Source organism: Apodemus sylvaticus, chromosome 7 (assembly GCF_947179515.1).
Source record: "Apodemus sylvaticus chromosome 7, mApoSyl1.1, whole genome shotgun sequence".
NCBI classification, from domain to species: Eukaryota; Metazoa; Chordata; class Mammalia; order Rodentia; family Muridae; genus Apodemus; species Apodemus sylvaticus.
In genome coordinates this window covers 108120309-108134497 of record NC_067478.1, presented here as the reverse complement: position 1 = coordinate 108134497, position 14189 = coordinate 108120309, and the positions used below count along the sequence as shown (strand labels likewise).

At 40.4% G+C, this 14189-nt stretch overlaps 1 protein-coding gene across 4 annotated transcripts in view; it reads right to left on the bottom strand.

Moving 5' to 3' along the window:
- Positions 1-1309: 1309 nt before the first annotated feature.
- Herpud2 (HERPUD family member 2) overlaps positions 1310-14189 on the bottom strand; it is a 36533-nt gene continuing 23653 nt past the window's right edge. For 3 of the 4 annotated variants that reach the window (XM_052188791.1, XM_052188792.1, XM_052188794.1), the window contains 4 exons: positions 6692-6814; positions 3424-3747; positions 2614-2728; positions 1310-2174 (listed from right to left, as the gene is read on the bottom strand). In XM_052188791.1, coding sequence (XP_052044751.1) covers positions 2013-2174; positions 2614-2728; positions 3424-3747; positions 6692-6814 — 724 coding nt within the window. In that variant the 3' untranslated portion in view covers positions 1310-2012. The remainder of the gene's footprint in view (positions 2175-2613; positions 2729-3423; positions 3748-6691; positions 6815-14189) is intronic. The other variant, XM_052188793.1, reaches the window with a different exon arrangement.

The following is a 14189-nucleotide window of genomic DNA, read 5'->3' as shown; positions in this document are numbered from 1 at the left end:
GGATTTCTGTTTTGTATAAATGTTTCCAAAATGTTTAAATATCAGAACATCCACAGTATAATGAATGTGTGAGAATGAGGTGCAATATGATTTGTGTCCACCACATAGGTTGCCGCCACCTTGCAGTCATAAGGCTGGACCTCCCGCCAGCGGAGATGAGCCAGCTAGCTGTAATGGCTTCCCAGATAGGTTGCTAGTAAAGAACTCACTTCCCAGAGCCTGACCCAGTTCTGTAGCTCCGGTGTCAGCATTCCAGATTCACTAAGACACAAGGCTGCCTCAGCACAGTCTACTAAAATGTAAGGTAGAAATCAAGTCGTAACTATGAGGTTAAAACCTAATCATTGACCTAAAAAAAAAAATCTGCCACTGGACTATACAATTGTGGCCCCAAAATTGGTCTCCATGCCACTACCCTGATATGTCTAATCCCAGCAGCCATGGTGGAGAAGCAGAGACTAGTTAGTGTGCTGGGCTGTGGAGTCTCACTGTGGACTCTCTCCAGCCCGTCAATCAGCCCTTTCCTTGCCCACACATAACAGAATCTTTCACTGGAGAAAACCTAATTCTTTCTGTCAAGTGTAAGAAATAAAGTCCTTGGAAGCATTCTAGAAAACATTACCCTAGTTGTCACTAGTCACTACTTGGCCTTCAGAGCAGTCTCTTGGCTTCTGTATACCCCCTTTTGCTCTTTGAAAATCATCTTTAAGTACCATAGCTGTTTGGCACCATACAGGCCCCTCCAAAACATGGCTGACATTTGACTAGCTTTTTGTTCTTGTTGCTCGTTTGTTTTGTTTTCACCAGGACTTACTAAAAGTAAGGCTAGCATAAGGAAATTAACTAAATAGAGATGATAATTAAAAATAGAAACACTTCCACTATTTCTAGAGCCCATAGCTGGTCCCCTCCCAGGGCAAATCTGACTGGCATCTTCCTCCTGAGGCTCTGCCTGGGCTGAGACAGTGTCCTGCAGTGTCTCTGTAACTACAGCACTTCCACAATAGTGCCCCCAAGATGCTGCCCCTCAGTAAACTCAACAAGGCTTCTTGCTGGCTTCTGAAAGAAGGAAACAAACTTATAGAGTTCCACTAGCTCTGCATTCTTCTGCACTACTGCAGACACTTCTGTAGGAACCGCAGGGTCCAACACAGGAGCAGCACGTCTGCCAGCGCCAGCTGGCCTGAAAACTAAGAGGTGCCCTTTGGAATGGAAGAAAGCCAAACTGGCCTGAAAGACACTAACCCTTTCAAAAAACTTGTAAAATTTAAATATATTTTTGAAGAACTTGAATAAATATCCCATAGGCTGTTTATCATAATTGACTTTTTATTTAAAAAATTACAGGGAGCAATTTCCAGCATATTTTATAAAAGTACTGCCATATCAAACATTTTGTATCACTTAATTCCAATGAAGAGCTGCCTTTTTTTTTTTCTTTTAAGGTACTAATTCCAACTGATGGGACATGTGTCCTTAAAATAGAAAGTTTCCATCATTTATTAAAATGTCAAAATTAATATTTTTGAGAAGTTTATTGCTTTATGGGTGGGCAAGATGCTACTAGCACATTTTAGGTAAATAAGCTTTATTAAAAACTATGAGGTCATTTCTGTTTAAAACTTTCAGGATAATTCACAGAAAATAGATATATTTATTCAAAGTACACATTGAAGGGCTGGCCATCTAGCTATAAACATTTAAAGGTGTAGCAGCTCTTTAAAGAAATAACACAGTGGTTCTGCTTGGCGCACTACACATAATTGAAATGAATAAACCTGGAAGACCAGTACTGTTATGCTGTGTTCTGTTAGGATCTTTAAACAAAGAAAAATCACAAGCTTAGTAGTCCATTTGTGCTTAAAATATTCATATGCATGAGAAGCTTAAAGAAAAGACCTCTGTACATGATCATCAAAAAAAAAAGTTATACGTTGTTTTTAAATTGCACTGTTATTTAAACCGCTCTCCTAAAGTCAAACCCTCCTTGCAGCTGGCACAGTTTTTCAGGTCTAATTGGCAACTTGGGGAGGCCCCTCTGGTATTAGTGAAGTAAAAAAGGTGGTGATAAAGGACCAGGCTGAAGCCATTAGCCCAGGCCTCTGAGCTGCACTGCCATCTTCCCCTGTATCTTCTCCACTCTCATCTTCAAGTCCGTCATCCATAAGGCGCTCCTTTCAAACAACATAAATGTACTCCTGAGTAATCGGTAACACAAACGCAAACACCAGAGGCCTAATACTGTGTAACAAGAAGAAATCTGGGTGTGTCCGTCTAATGGTAGATCCAGGGCTATTAGAAATCCTTGTGAAATCTAGGATTCACAAATTCAGCGGTATGCAAATAACTGCCAATATAATACATTTTACCAGAGGCATAATTTTCTTTCTAGACTATTTGTGGAAGCTAATCCTTCCCACTTATTCTAATATTTGCTATGACTGAACCCGTGTTACACGCTCAGTACCTAAATGAATCCACCAGTTTCTACATTAGTTTTTCTCAGTGTGTTTTCCATGGGTATCTGGAACATCCAAGTCTGTCATCATTTCTGCCTCATGTAGGGCTGAGGGCTATCTACCTTTAAAATCCACATGAACATCCATAACCTACCATTTCTTCCAGTTCTAGATTGTTTGCATTGTGCCCGTCACGGTTAGCGTCGGCATTGTTGGGAGCCTGCTGCTGACCGCCTTCTTGCCTGAAAGGGAACCACCCAGCCTGGTGTCTGTTCAGGAAGATAAAAGGAAAAGAAGCCACAGTCACTTGTATTTATAACACAATAAAATAATGTCCCTCAAGAAAAAAACTACTGGAGCTATTATAAATGATAAAAACAAGCATCTTCCTTTAAGCCAGGGAATTTCTAAAATAATAATAGCAAAACAAAACCCAATCCAAATCTAATAGCTTATCTTGCACATAACTGACTCAGTGTGACACATCAAATCACAAAATCTTTTGGGGCTTTTTTAAAAAAGAAATATAACTAAGGTATATTTCTTTGCCCCTTAGAGAGAAGGCAAGCCCAGAAGGGGGGAAAAAAAACCAATTTCTTATAAAAAAAAAAAAGTGTGATCTTTGTTTGTAAGACTTACTATTGATAAATATAACTTAAAAGAACATCCTTATGAGAGCACTTATATATCTGAGTTCTAAATAACTGGTTGTCTGTAAACATGGAATTAAAAATTTATATAAAATATGATAAAAACATCTCTGCTTTTAACTATTCTGATAAATATTCTTACACAATACCTCTAGGCCTTACTTTTGGGCAGCATCAAGATGCCAGATACATGAAGGCCAGTATTAAAACTCCTTCAGTCAGCATTTCTAACTGACTTTGTTCGCCAGAGTCTGTGGTCAACAGTTTCAAAAGTAATGAAGAGAAATCACAAACAGTTAATATCTGTCACTCACAAATAAACCAGCAGCATGGCTCCCATTACCATGATAAACCGACTGAAAGAAGAATAGAAGTATACGATGCTGAGGAGGACAGCAGCTCGGGAGAAGGTGTACACCCAGTCCAGCCAGTCGCGGTTCAAGTCTTCTTCATTCAGCACTGGGCCGCCCTGTGCATTCATCTGAACATTCTCATTCATGGGCCCATTTTCGTGGGCCACCAGGTTTGGAGCTGGTGGAGGCTCTTCTCCAGGAACATGTGCCAAATTCAGAGGTGACGATGCAGTGTGCTGGGCTGAGACGGCACTTGATGTGGCCTGAGCTGTAACTGCAGCTTGACTGAAATAGTCATCAAAATATTAAAAAATAAAGTAAAAACCCTTTACCGTACTATGTATTTTTAAACGTCTTGGGTATTATAAATTGTATAACCATAAAGCCACTCTAGAAATTAGTTTGGCAATTCCTCAGAAAATTAAACATAGTACCACCTGAGGACCCAGCTATACCACTGCTGGGCATATACCCAGAAGATGCTCCTACATGTAATAAGGACACATACTCCACTATGTTCATAGCTGCCGTATTTATAATAGCCAGAAGCTGGAAAGAACCCAGATGTCCTTCAACAGAGGAATGGATACAGAAACTGTGGTGTATATATACACAATGGAGTACTAGTCAATTATTAAAAACAAATGAATTCATGAAATTCTTAGACAAATGGATGACACTAGAAAGTGTCATCCTGAACTAGGTAACCCAATCACAAAAGAACACACATGGTATGCACTCACTAATAAGTGGATGTTCGCCCAAAAGCTCAAAATAAACAAGTTACAATTCACCAAGCACAGGAAGCTAAAGAAGAAGGAGGACTTAAGTGAGGGTGCTTTGGTTCCTCTGAGAAAGGGAACAAAATACTCACAGGAGCAATAAGGGAGACAATGTGTGGAGCAGAGACTGAAGTAAAGGCCACCCAGAGACTGCCTTACCTGGGGATTCATCCTATAACAGTCACCAAACCCCGACACTACTATGGACGACAAGAAGTGTATACCAAAAGGAGCATAACATGGTTGTCTCCAGAGGGGCCCTGCCAGAGCCTTACAAATACAGAGGCAGATGCTAAGCAGCCAACCACTGGACTGGGCATGGGGTCCCCAATGGAGAAGCTGGAAGGTGGTCCGGAGGAGCTAAAGGGGTTTACAGCCCCATGGGAAGAACAATGTTTTCGGCCACCCAGATGCCCCAGGACTCCCGGCCAAAAATGTGGCAGGGGAATGCCTTGTTGGGCATTGATGGGAGGAGTGGTCCTTGGTCAGGTAAAGACTCAATAGATGCCCCAACAAAGGGAAATGGGGGGAAAGGGGAGGAGGAGGGGTTGGGGGTCTTTTGGGAGGGGGGAAATCGGGAAAGGCTTTACCATTGGCAATATAAATGAAAATAATATTCAATAAAAATAAATAAATAAATAAATAAATTGTATAACCATAATCTCTAGTACTACACTCTTGCTCTGTATTTCTTAGAAAGTAGTTTCTAGTGGAATTGTGGGGCTAAAGAAGGGCCTTCTCTTAGCTTGGCCATCTAAGACCACACAGAGAGGAGGAAGAAATAACCAAATATTCTGGTCAAATCACTTCCAAGATGAAATTAATCTTTCAGTTAATTCTCTTCTACATGGGATAATACCTCAGAGCTGCCAAGCCCTCTCGGGCTGCACTTTGGCACACTTGTCTAAATATGGGTTTAAACATTAAAAGTCTTGGGAGAAAAAAATCATCAAATGGGCAACTCCATTTGAGGATCACTGGTCCCTGTCACCTTAGAAAGAATTGTGTCCTCAAATGTGTTGATAATGTGACTGCCTAAGTCAAAACAGGGTTAGCAAGATGGCCACCAGAGTGTACTTAGGAAGAAAAGAACTTATGATGGAAAGAAACAATTCCACAAGCTGCCTTCTGCTTCTACATGTATGACACAGTACACATGCATGTATGCACACACACACACACTAAATAAATAATAAACAAATAAAAATAATGCGTAATTTTAAGAACTTATGTAGTTTGGCTGGTGTAGTGAAAGCCCAGGGCTCTGTGCCAGCACCACATAAAGCTGGGCATGGTGGTGAGCTCGAGCCTACAGCCCCTGCCCTGGGGTGCTGGAAGCAGTATGTAGTAAAGTACTCTTTACCCATGTTTGCCTAAAGAGTCATTCTGAAGCCAGCCTTGGCTACATAGGACCCTGTCTCACAAAGAAAAATAATTTTTCCCCAGAAAAATAATAACATGTCTGGGATTTGCTTTAAATTATAACAAAAAATGGGGCATGTGTGTGTGTGTGTGTGTGTGTATGTGTGTGTGTAAGTGTGTGAGTGTGTGTGTGCCTGTGTGCCTGTGTGTGTACACATCTCCTTCAGGCTAGAGGAAAGAAAGTGAGTAGACATTTGGAGAGGAAAGAAAAGCCTGATTCAGTAGTAGTAAGAAAGTTATGTGAAGTAGGATCCGGTTATGGTATGAGATTTAAAAAAAAAAAATGGCAGCTAGTGTGAAGGAAACTGGATTTAAAATGAGAAGGATCTGGCAGAAATTTTGGAAGCAGGATTCAAAGAAAGAACAGAAGCTCAGTTACATCATTTTTGTAAGGTATTAGGATCAGGGATATCAGAAGCTAGACTACATGGTTAAGGCCAAGAGCTTTCCAGACAACTACTCAGGGAAGTGTCACTGACAAAGAAGTCAGAAGGAAAGGCACTTAGAGAATGAAGGGGCCAAAGCTTAGGTTCTCTGACATTAAAGCAAAAGCCACCGGCATGCAGCAGTGTACACGAGGACAAGTGGAAAACACAGCAGTCATGCCCTGGTGATGAGATGCTACTTCCTCCTGCCACAGTCAAGAATGAGTGTGGTGACGGCATGTGTCACACTGAGCCCTGGACTTCCCATGGCCCCTTTCCCTTTGACTTTTGTCTGCATGTGGATCTGCAGCCTGTCAGGGAAACTGTCTTTTTTGGACTTCTGTATCATTTTTTAAAAGTATCTAAATACTGCTAAATGCTATCAGGGGCATGAAGAAGGGGCTAAGAGCAGGCTTGGCTGATGTGAAACAGAGGGGAATGCTTTGTCCATTCACCAATTACGGTAAGTATCTCCTGCATTTATAAATTCCTTCCTGTAACTTTGAAGTGACCAAGTGGTGACAGCAACGAGCACCATCTCAGGCGGACTCAGCTAAGGTAGGAGAGGACGACGTAGGACAGTGAACTCAGACTACTCACTATTGCATATAATACTGATGAGCATACATCTGCTGCCACCACAGCATCTGCAGTGGGCTGAGCGCAGGGTACACTGGGAACCCAGGAGGCACACCTTGCCCAGGAAACTGTCGATCCACATTTCTGTAACGAAGAATAAATGAAGGCTTTTAATGTGTAAAAAGCTTAAAAAAAAAAAAAAACAGCAACCAAGAAAAAAAAATTTTTTTCTGAGCTGATTTATGATCTGTAAGTCAATCACTGACAATATTTTTAAATCTTACTGAAAACATACTTATTTTTAATATTCTTCAAATAATACAAAACATTTTACCTAAGTTGGCCCTGGGCCCAGGTATATAGAGAGAAAATAAGTCATCCACAAAAAAATGTAGCAAGTGTGAGCAAACCGATAATACTTTCATTTTTAAGAATTCCCTTTAAGAATCAAAACTATCAAATAAGCTTCATGACATATTATTTTGAGGAATCGTCATAGCCAAGTAATAGAATTTTATTAAAAATACAGCAAATAAATATACAAACATATCAACTATAAACTGTCCTTTAAAGAGACAAGAGTGAAGACCATACTTCTAAATATGGTTTCAAAATAAGTTAAAATTCTATTAATTTAACAAAACTTGTGAAAAGTCACCATTAACTTCCTTATGCTTCTGTTTCCCTACTTCTGAAATAAATTCCTCCATAAAATGCCACTCTGTACTCAATAAACACTAGTGTCATTATTTTAATGTAAAATGTCCCAGGCAGGGGGTTGGAGAGATGGCTCAGAGGTTAAGAGTACTGACGGCTCTTCTACAGGTCCTGAGTTCAAATCCCAGCAACACCATAGTGGCTCACAACCATCTGTAATGGGATCTGACTCCCTCTTCTGGAGTGTCTAAAGACAGCTACAGTGTACTTATATATAATAAATAAATAAATCTTTTAAAAAAAAAAACACACAACTGTCCCAGGCATGCTCACGAACACTTGGTCCCAGCTGGTGGCGCTGGTTTAGGAAGTTTTGGAACCCTTAGAAGATATCATCTTGTTGAGAAAGTAAGTCAAGGGGAGAGTGTCCTAGCTTCTGACCAGCTACCTCATACTCTGCAGCTGTGCCTTCCCCACAAGAGACTGCACTGCCTCCGACTATGAGCCCAATGAAACCCTTCCTCCCTTAGGTTGCAAAGAAAGATAGTTAACCAGTTCTGCTTTTATTCCCCAGCCCTTCAGTAAGACTGTAGTTCTAAAATACATAATGTAAGACAATAAAAATGTCATTTTGCTATACTCATAGATCAATGTCTTCTGCAACCATCTACAGAAGCTGCAGTAGATAGAAGCAGAAACAAACCCACCACAAATTGCAGAAAGTGAGAGACCTGGGAGCACTCAGTCCTAACTGGGATCATCCATCAAAGCCTACCCTCAGAGCTCAGGAACTATGGAGGAGACAGACTGTAAGAGCCAGTGGAGATGGAGGAGAGACCAAGGACACAAGCCCTTCCTAACACTGCAGGACTGATACACACAGGAGCTCATGAAGATAGGGATCTAACCCAAATGGAGTCCCAGGGCTGGGAAGGAAAGGTCACAAGCTCCACTCCTAATGCAAAATCTATCTTCTTCAACTGATAACCACTCACAAATGAAAACTGGTCTGTTACAATGGAGTCTCACTAGATAGCCAAACACCTCTTAAAGCCAGGCCCCATGCCCAGAGGGAGAGAACCAACACAAAACAAACTCAATGATATTTGTGGAGGTTCCCTGTTTCATAAGGATTTGTCTGGGCACCATTTGTAATTTTTTCCTTTTCTTTCCTTCTTTCTTTTTTTCCTTATAGTCTCTGCCTATAAATTACAGTTTTTATAGGATTTTTCTGTGTGTATGAGAGTCTTCGTCTCCATTGTATTTCTTGTGCTTTTTCTCCCTTTTTTTTTCCTCCTGGTAGTTTTGTTTGTGTCATCCTATTCTAGTTTGCTGCTGCTGCTGTCATTCACATGCCTGTTTGTATTCTAGTGACAGAGAGTAAGGACAGTGTGTAGATTGGGGTGGGTAGGGGGAGAGAATGACATGGGAGGAGCTGGGGGAGGAGAAAGTATGATTGTATGAAAACCAAAAATCTATTTTAAAAAAACTTAAGATATTTGTGCAAATCAACACAACTACAGGGTACACACACCAGTAAACAGCGCTTGTGCTTTTATTTTCCTTTCTTTGTCCATGTGTCTACATGCATATGCACATTTGTTAACATAACATGCTCAGACATGCGTGTCTGTGGGGGGGTATATGGTGGGGTTAAAGGTCAATGTTGGGTGCCTTCCCCTGTTGCTCATCACCTCCCTTTCCTGTAAAAGGGTCTTCCACTGAGCCTGGAGCTTACCAATTCATCTCTTCCACTGAGGACTTTGCAAACCACTATTTATAAGAGAGCATGTACTTCTGTATCCTGCTCATGTTTCTGCAAGAGCAAAGGAAGCTCTAACCACCAACCCCAAAGTCAAGCTCACTGTGTATGGTGGACTTGCTTAGCAGGCTCCTGAGAATCAACTAAAATAAAAGCCTGAAGCTTCAGGGAGTAAGACAAAGAACCCAGAAACATTAGCAAGCACACTAGAGATGGGGAATAGCGGCTATGTCGTTGGCAACTGCAGGCTAGTTAAGCACTGCTGATAGAAAGGCAGCTTTTATTTTAGTATTCAATCTTCCAAAGTCACTAAATCGCTGCTCCTGCACATTAAGGCGAGAGCTATGTTAAAGCTGGCTGAGATGCAAGTGCTGCTTCATTGGTACAATGACGGCATATGCAAAGAGAAGAGCATAACTAATGGGAAAGAACTCATACAGCATACTTCAAGCCCTGGGTGTAGTGAGCACACACGCCAAAATGTACAGTGTTAAATACTAACTTATGTATTGAACGTCATTCATCATCAGTCACAAGAGTACTCCCTCCAAACAAAAGTCTTATTTTTGAGTGTTGGCATCATTTATTTCAATGTGTTACAGTACTAGGCATGCTTGCTGAATATGCAGCATTCACCTCAAACAATGAATGAATTTCTAAGTTATTGCTATTATATCACTATGTGCCTTTTACTATTTCAAACACTTTACATACATTAATCTACATGAAAATCCTATAAGATAATTTCTACCATCCATTACGTAAGGAGTGAGCTAAAGAACAGCAAAGGAGAAATCTGTCCAAGTTAGGCAGCGTGACTCCATGCAGTTACTACGGTACACTGCCCTTCTAGCTAAATATCAAATATCATTCATCTAGAAATAAACTCCCTAAATGAATCCCAAATCTCTGTACAATTGTTACCATTTTAACATCCACTGGGAAAATAAACACATTTCAGATTTTTCTAAAGTATTAACTGTCTTTTCGTTTCATGACTACTAATTTCATAACCCAGCTTAGAAAAGTTATTTTATATATATATATATATACATACATACATACACACACATACATATTCATAAGACCTACAATATGATAAACTTCTTGTGTTTGTTTGTTTGGATGGATGGCTACTTAGTTCACTGGTTGGTTGGCTGATTTGGAGACAGGTCTTACCATGTAGCCCAGCTGACCTTAAACTTGCAAACTTCCTGTCTTTGCCTTCCAAGTGCTGGGATTACAGGTGTGTGTCATTATGCCAGGCTCACAGCTTTCTTTTATTACAATATATTCACTACAAGTATAAATAAAAAAAATCTTATCAATCAAAGATAATGGCTATTAATGCATTATTATTATTATTCGCTGGATGGTGGCTCAGACCTTTAATGCCAGCACTTGGGGGGCAGAAGGAAGCAATCTCCGAGTTTAAAGCCAGGCTGGTCTATAGAGAAAGTTCTAGGACAGCCAGAGCTACACAGAGAGAGCCTGTCTTGAAAACCCAAAATAAAAAAGTTAGTACTCATCCCTCTAGGTTCATTTATGACACTCTCACTCACTACTACTAAATGAAGTCAATAAAATCACTCAGTATACACTGAGATAAACTGAACTGTTTCACCATTAAAAAAGTCACTGTTACAACACAGAATATATTTTCAGTATACAGTGAGATAAACCCAATTGTTTTACCATAAAAAGTCACTGTCATAATGCAGAATATATTTTAAGCTATTCTTTTATTACAAACTCTGAGAGCCTTTTACAAATAACTACTGATTTATAATAATCATTCTTTTAAAATATTTGTATGTGTGTGTGTTTGTGTGTGTGAGTGTGCGCGCACATGTGCATGCACGCACCATGTGTATGCCCACAGAGGCTAGCAGAGGGTAGCAATTCCCCTGCAGCTGGAGTTAAAGGTGGTTGAAAGCTCCTTAACACAGTGAATATAATAAGCAGTGAAGTTGGGTCCTCTGCAAGAGCAAGTACTCTTAATTGCGGCATCTCTCCAATCCCAAAATAATAATGATGATGATTATAAATTTTTTTTATTGAGTATCTTCTTCATTTACATTGCCAATGGTAAAACCTTTCCCAATTTCCCCCTCCCCAACGATTCCCTACCCCTCTTCCCTCCCTCTGTCTCCATGTATATATATGCCCCTCTACCCAACACAGTCCCACCTCCCCCCAACTTCCCCCCCCCATCTGTTTCCCTTTGTTGTGTCCTCTATTGAGCCTTTACCTGACCAAAGACCACTCCTCCCACTGATGTCTGACAAGGCATTCCTCTGCCACATTTTTGGCTGGAACCATGTATACCCCTTGGTTGATGGTTCAGTCCCTGGGAGTCTTGGGGTGTCTGGGTGTCCGAAGTCATTGTTTTTCCCATGGGGCTATACACCCCTTCAGCTCCTCCGGACAACCCTCCAGATCCTCCATTGGGGACCCCAAGCTCAGTATTTTTATATTTCTAAATATATTTATTTAAATATAAATTTATATCTATTATTTTTTAATCAAGATTTCTAAATCCCATATTCTTGAAAGTGCACTTTTCCTCAGCCAATCACTCTTTAGAAGACCAAAGTAAGTAATTCTATTGTAAGAAAGAGTAAAACAGAAAAGGGGCCAGTACGATGGCTTAATGGTTATGGGTGCGTGTTGCCAAGCCTGGCAACCCGAGTTTCATCACCAGAACTCATAGGGTAGAAGAGAACTGATTCTTGCAAGTTGTCTTCTGACCTCCAAACACCTGCCATGACATGTGCTAGATGAAACATATACACATTTATACACACACACATACACATACACACACACACACACACACACACACACACACACACACATGCATAGATGTCTACACCTATACAAAATAAAAAATAATTTTTTGAATAAAAATGAAAATGTTGTAACCTAGATGCTTGCTATTCAAAGTGGACCCAGCAGCAGAACATATGAACCCTGTTAACAAGATGTAGAGCCTTAGGTGCTATCAGACCTACCAAACCAAAACCCACAGATTAATAAATTGTCCAGGTGATTGATTAGTAGGAGCATTAAAGATTGAAATGGATGCCCTGGTAATTCAGATATATGATATACTTTCTAAAAAAGCATGTTAGCCCTATAGTTCTCAAACTATAAAAGCAGGTACACATACAGTAAGGTGCATGCCCAGCACCTGCCATGGTCAAGTCAGTGCTCCTGGGCTTGGAGCGCTCCATTCAAAGTTCCCTCAACCTCCCAGCATACACCCAAAAAAGGAGATGGTAAGAGATCATCAAAATATGGCTGACATCAATAAAGTAGAAACAATAATACAAAGAATCAATGAAGAACTAGTTCCATTAACTATACCATGCCCCAAGGACATTTGCTCCAGATAATCTCTAACCTTCCTTACTTCCTCATTCTGTACTTCCCCATTCCAAGAATGTTTTGTCCTCCACCCTTTGCCTAGTGAATTGTGTCCTCCAACCCTTGTCTTGTGATTTTTCCCCTTTAAATACCCCTGACTTTAGTTGCATGGGGTCCTCAGTCCTCTACCCCTGTGTGATGTATGACTGCGGAACGCAGAATTCTGGAATAAAGAAATCCTCATGCTATTGCATCAAGACCGTTTCTCGCGAATGATTTGGGTGTTGCCTTCCGAGGTGTGGGGTACTGGGGCACCCTCGGCTTTTGGGGGTCTTACAGAGACACAGAAGGCCAAGAACAGCAAGGAATCCTGAATAAAAAGAGTAATTCAGGAAATACTACCATACCTCACTGCTAACTACACTACAGAGAGAATGACAAAACCAGCATGGTACTGGCAGGAAGACACAGACCAAAGGAACAGAACCCAAGTTCCCTGATGCAATTCCAAAAAAATTGAGTTACCTGATTTTTGATAGAGACATCAAAAATATACATCAGAGAAAGGACAACATCTTCAACAAATGATGCTTGGAAAACTAGATTTCAACATACAGAAAAATGAAACTAGAACTTTATCTCTTGCCATGCACAAAACTCAACTCCAAACAGACCAAGAACCTGAATGTGAGACCAGCCACCCCAGCTGCTGAGAAGCAGAGGGAGAGCTTCAACTCCAGGTACAGGACTTTCTGAATGAAGCCTTGGCATCACAGGAAAGACCAACAAGCAACAGATGGAACTTCATAAAAAACTGAGAGCATATTACAACAAAGAAAACAGTGAAGCAAATGAAATACAGCCCACAGAAGGGCAGAAAATCTCTGCCAGCTCTACACTCAAATGAGGATTAGTGTCTAAGAATATATTTTTAAAAAACCCTTTAAACATCAAGAAAATAAACAATCCAGTTTTTAAAAATTAGCTATGCAACTAAACAGAAAATTCTCAAAAATCGAACAACAAAAAGCAAATGTCTAAGAATCAGAGTGCTCAACTTCCTTAGACATAAGGGAAATACAAATTAAAACTACTCTGAGAATCCCCTTCACCCTAGTGAGAACAACCAACATCAGGAACACAGTATAACAACAAATGTTGGCATGGAGCTGGTGAAAGGGGAACTCTTACATTTAGTGGGGACATAAAACAGTGCAGCCATTTTGGAAATTAGTCTAGAGGTCCCTCAGAAAAACTAGAAATGTAACTGCCCTATGTCCCAGCTACACTGCTTATAAGCTTATTATACCCAAAGAACTTCATATCCTAAAACGGAGACACTTGCACATCATATTCACTACTGCTCTGTCCACCACAGATAGGAAATGGAAACAACCCAGATATCCATCACAGATAAATAAATAAGGAAATGTGGTACATTCACACAATGGAACACTATTCAGTTGTAAAGAAAAATTAAAACATGAAATTTGTTGGTAAGCATATGGAACTAGAAAAAATACTGAGTGAGGTGACTCAGGCCCAAAAGAACACTGGAACATGTTCTTTCGCATCTGAAGATCTCTTTTAGCTTGTGTATTTTATTTGAAACACAGGTGGAAGCCGGGGAAGTAGGAAGAAGCCTTGGGGGAAGTGGGAGACACAGAAAGGAGGGAAAGTAGGGTAGACGTGAAAGAGAAGTAGTGAGGAGATAACTAGGAGTGGGGAGGC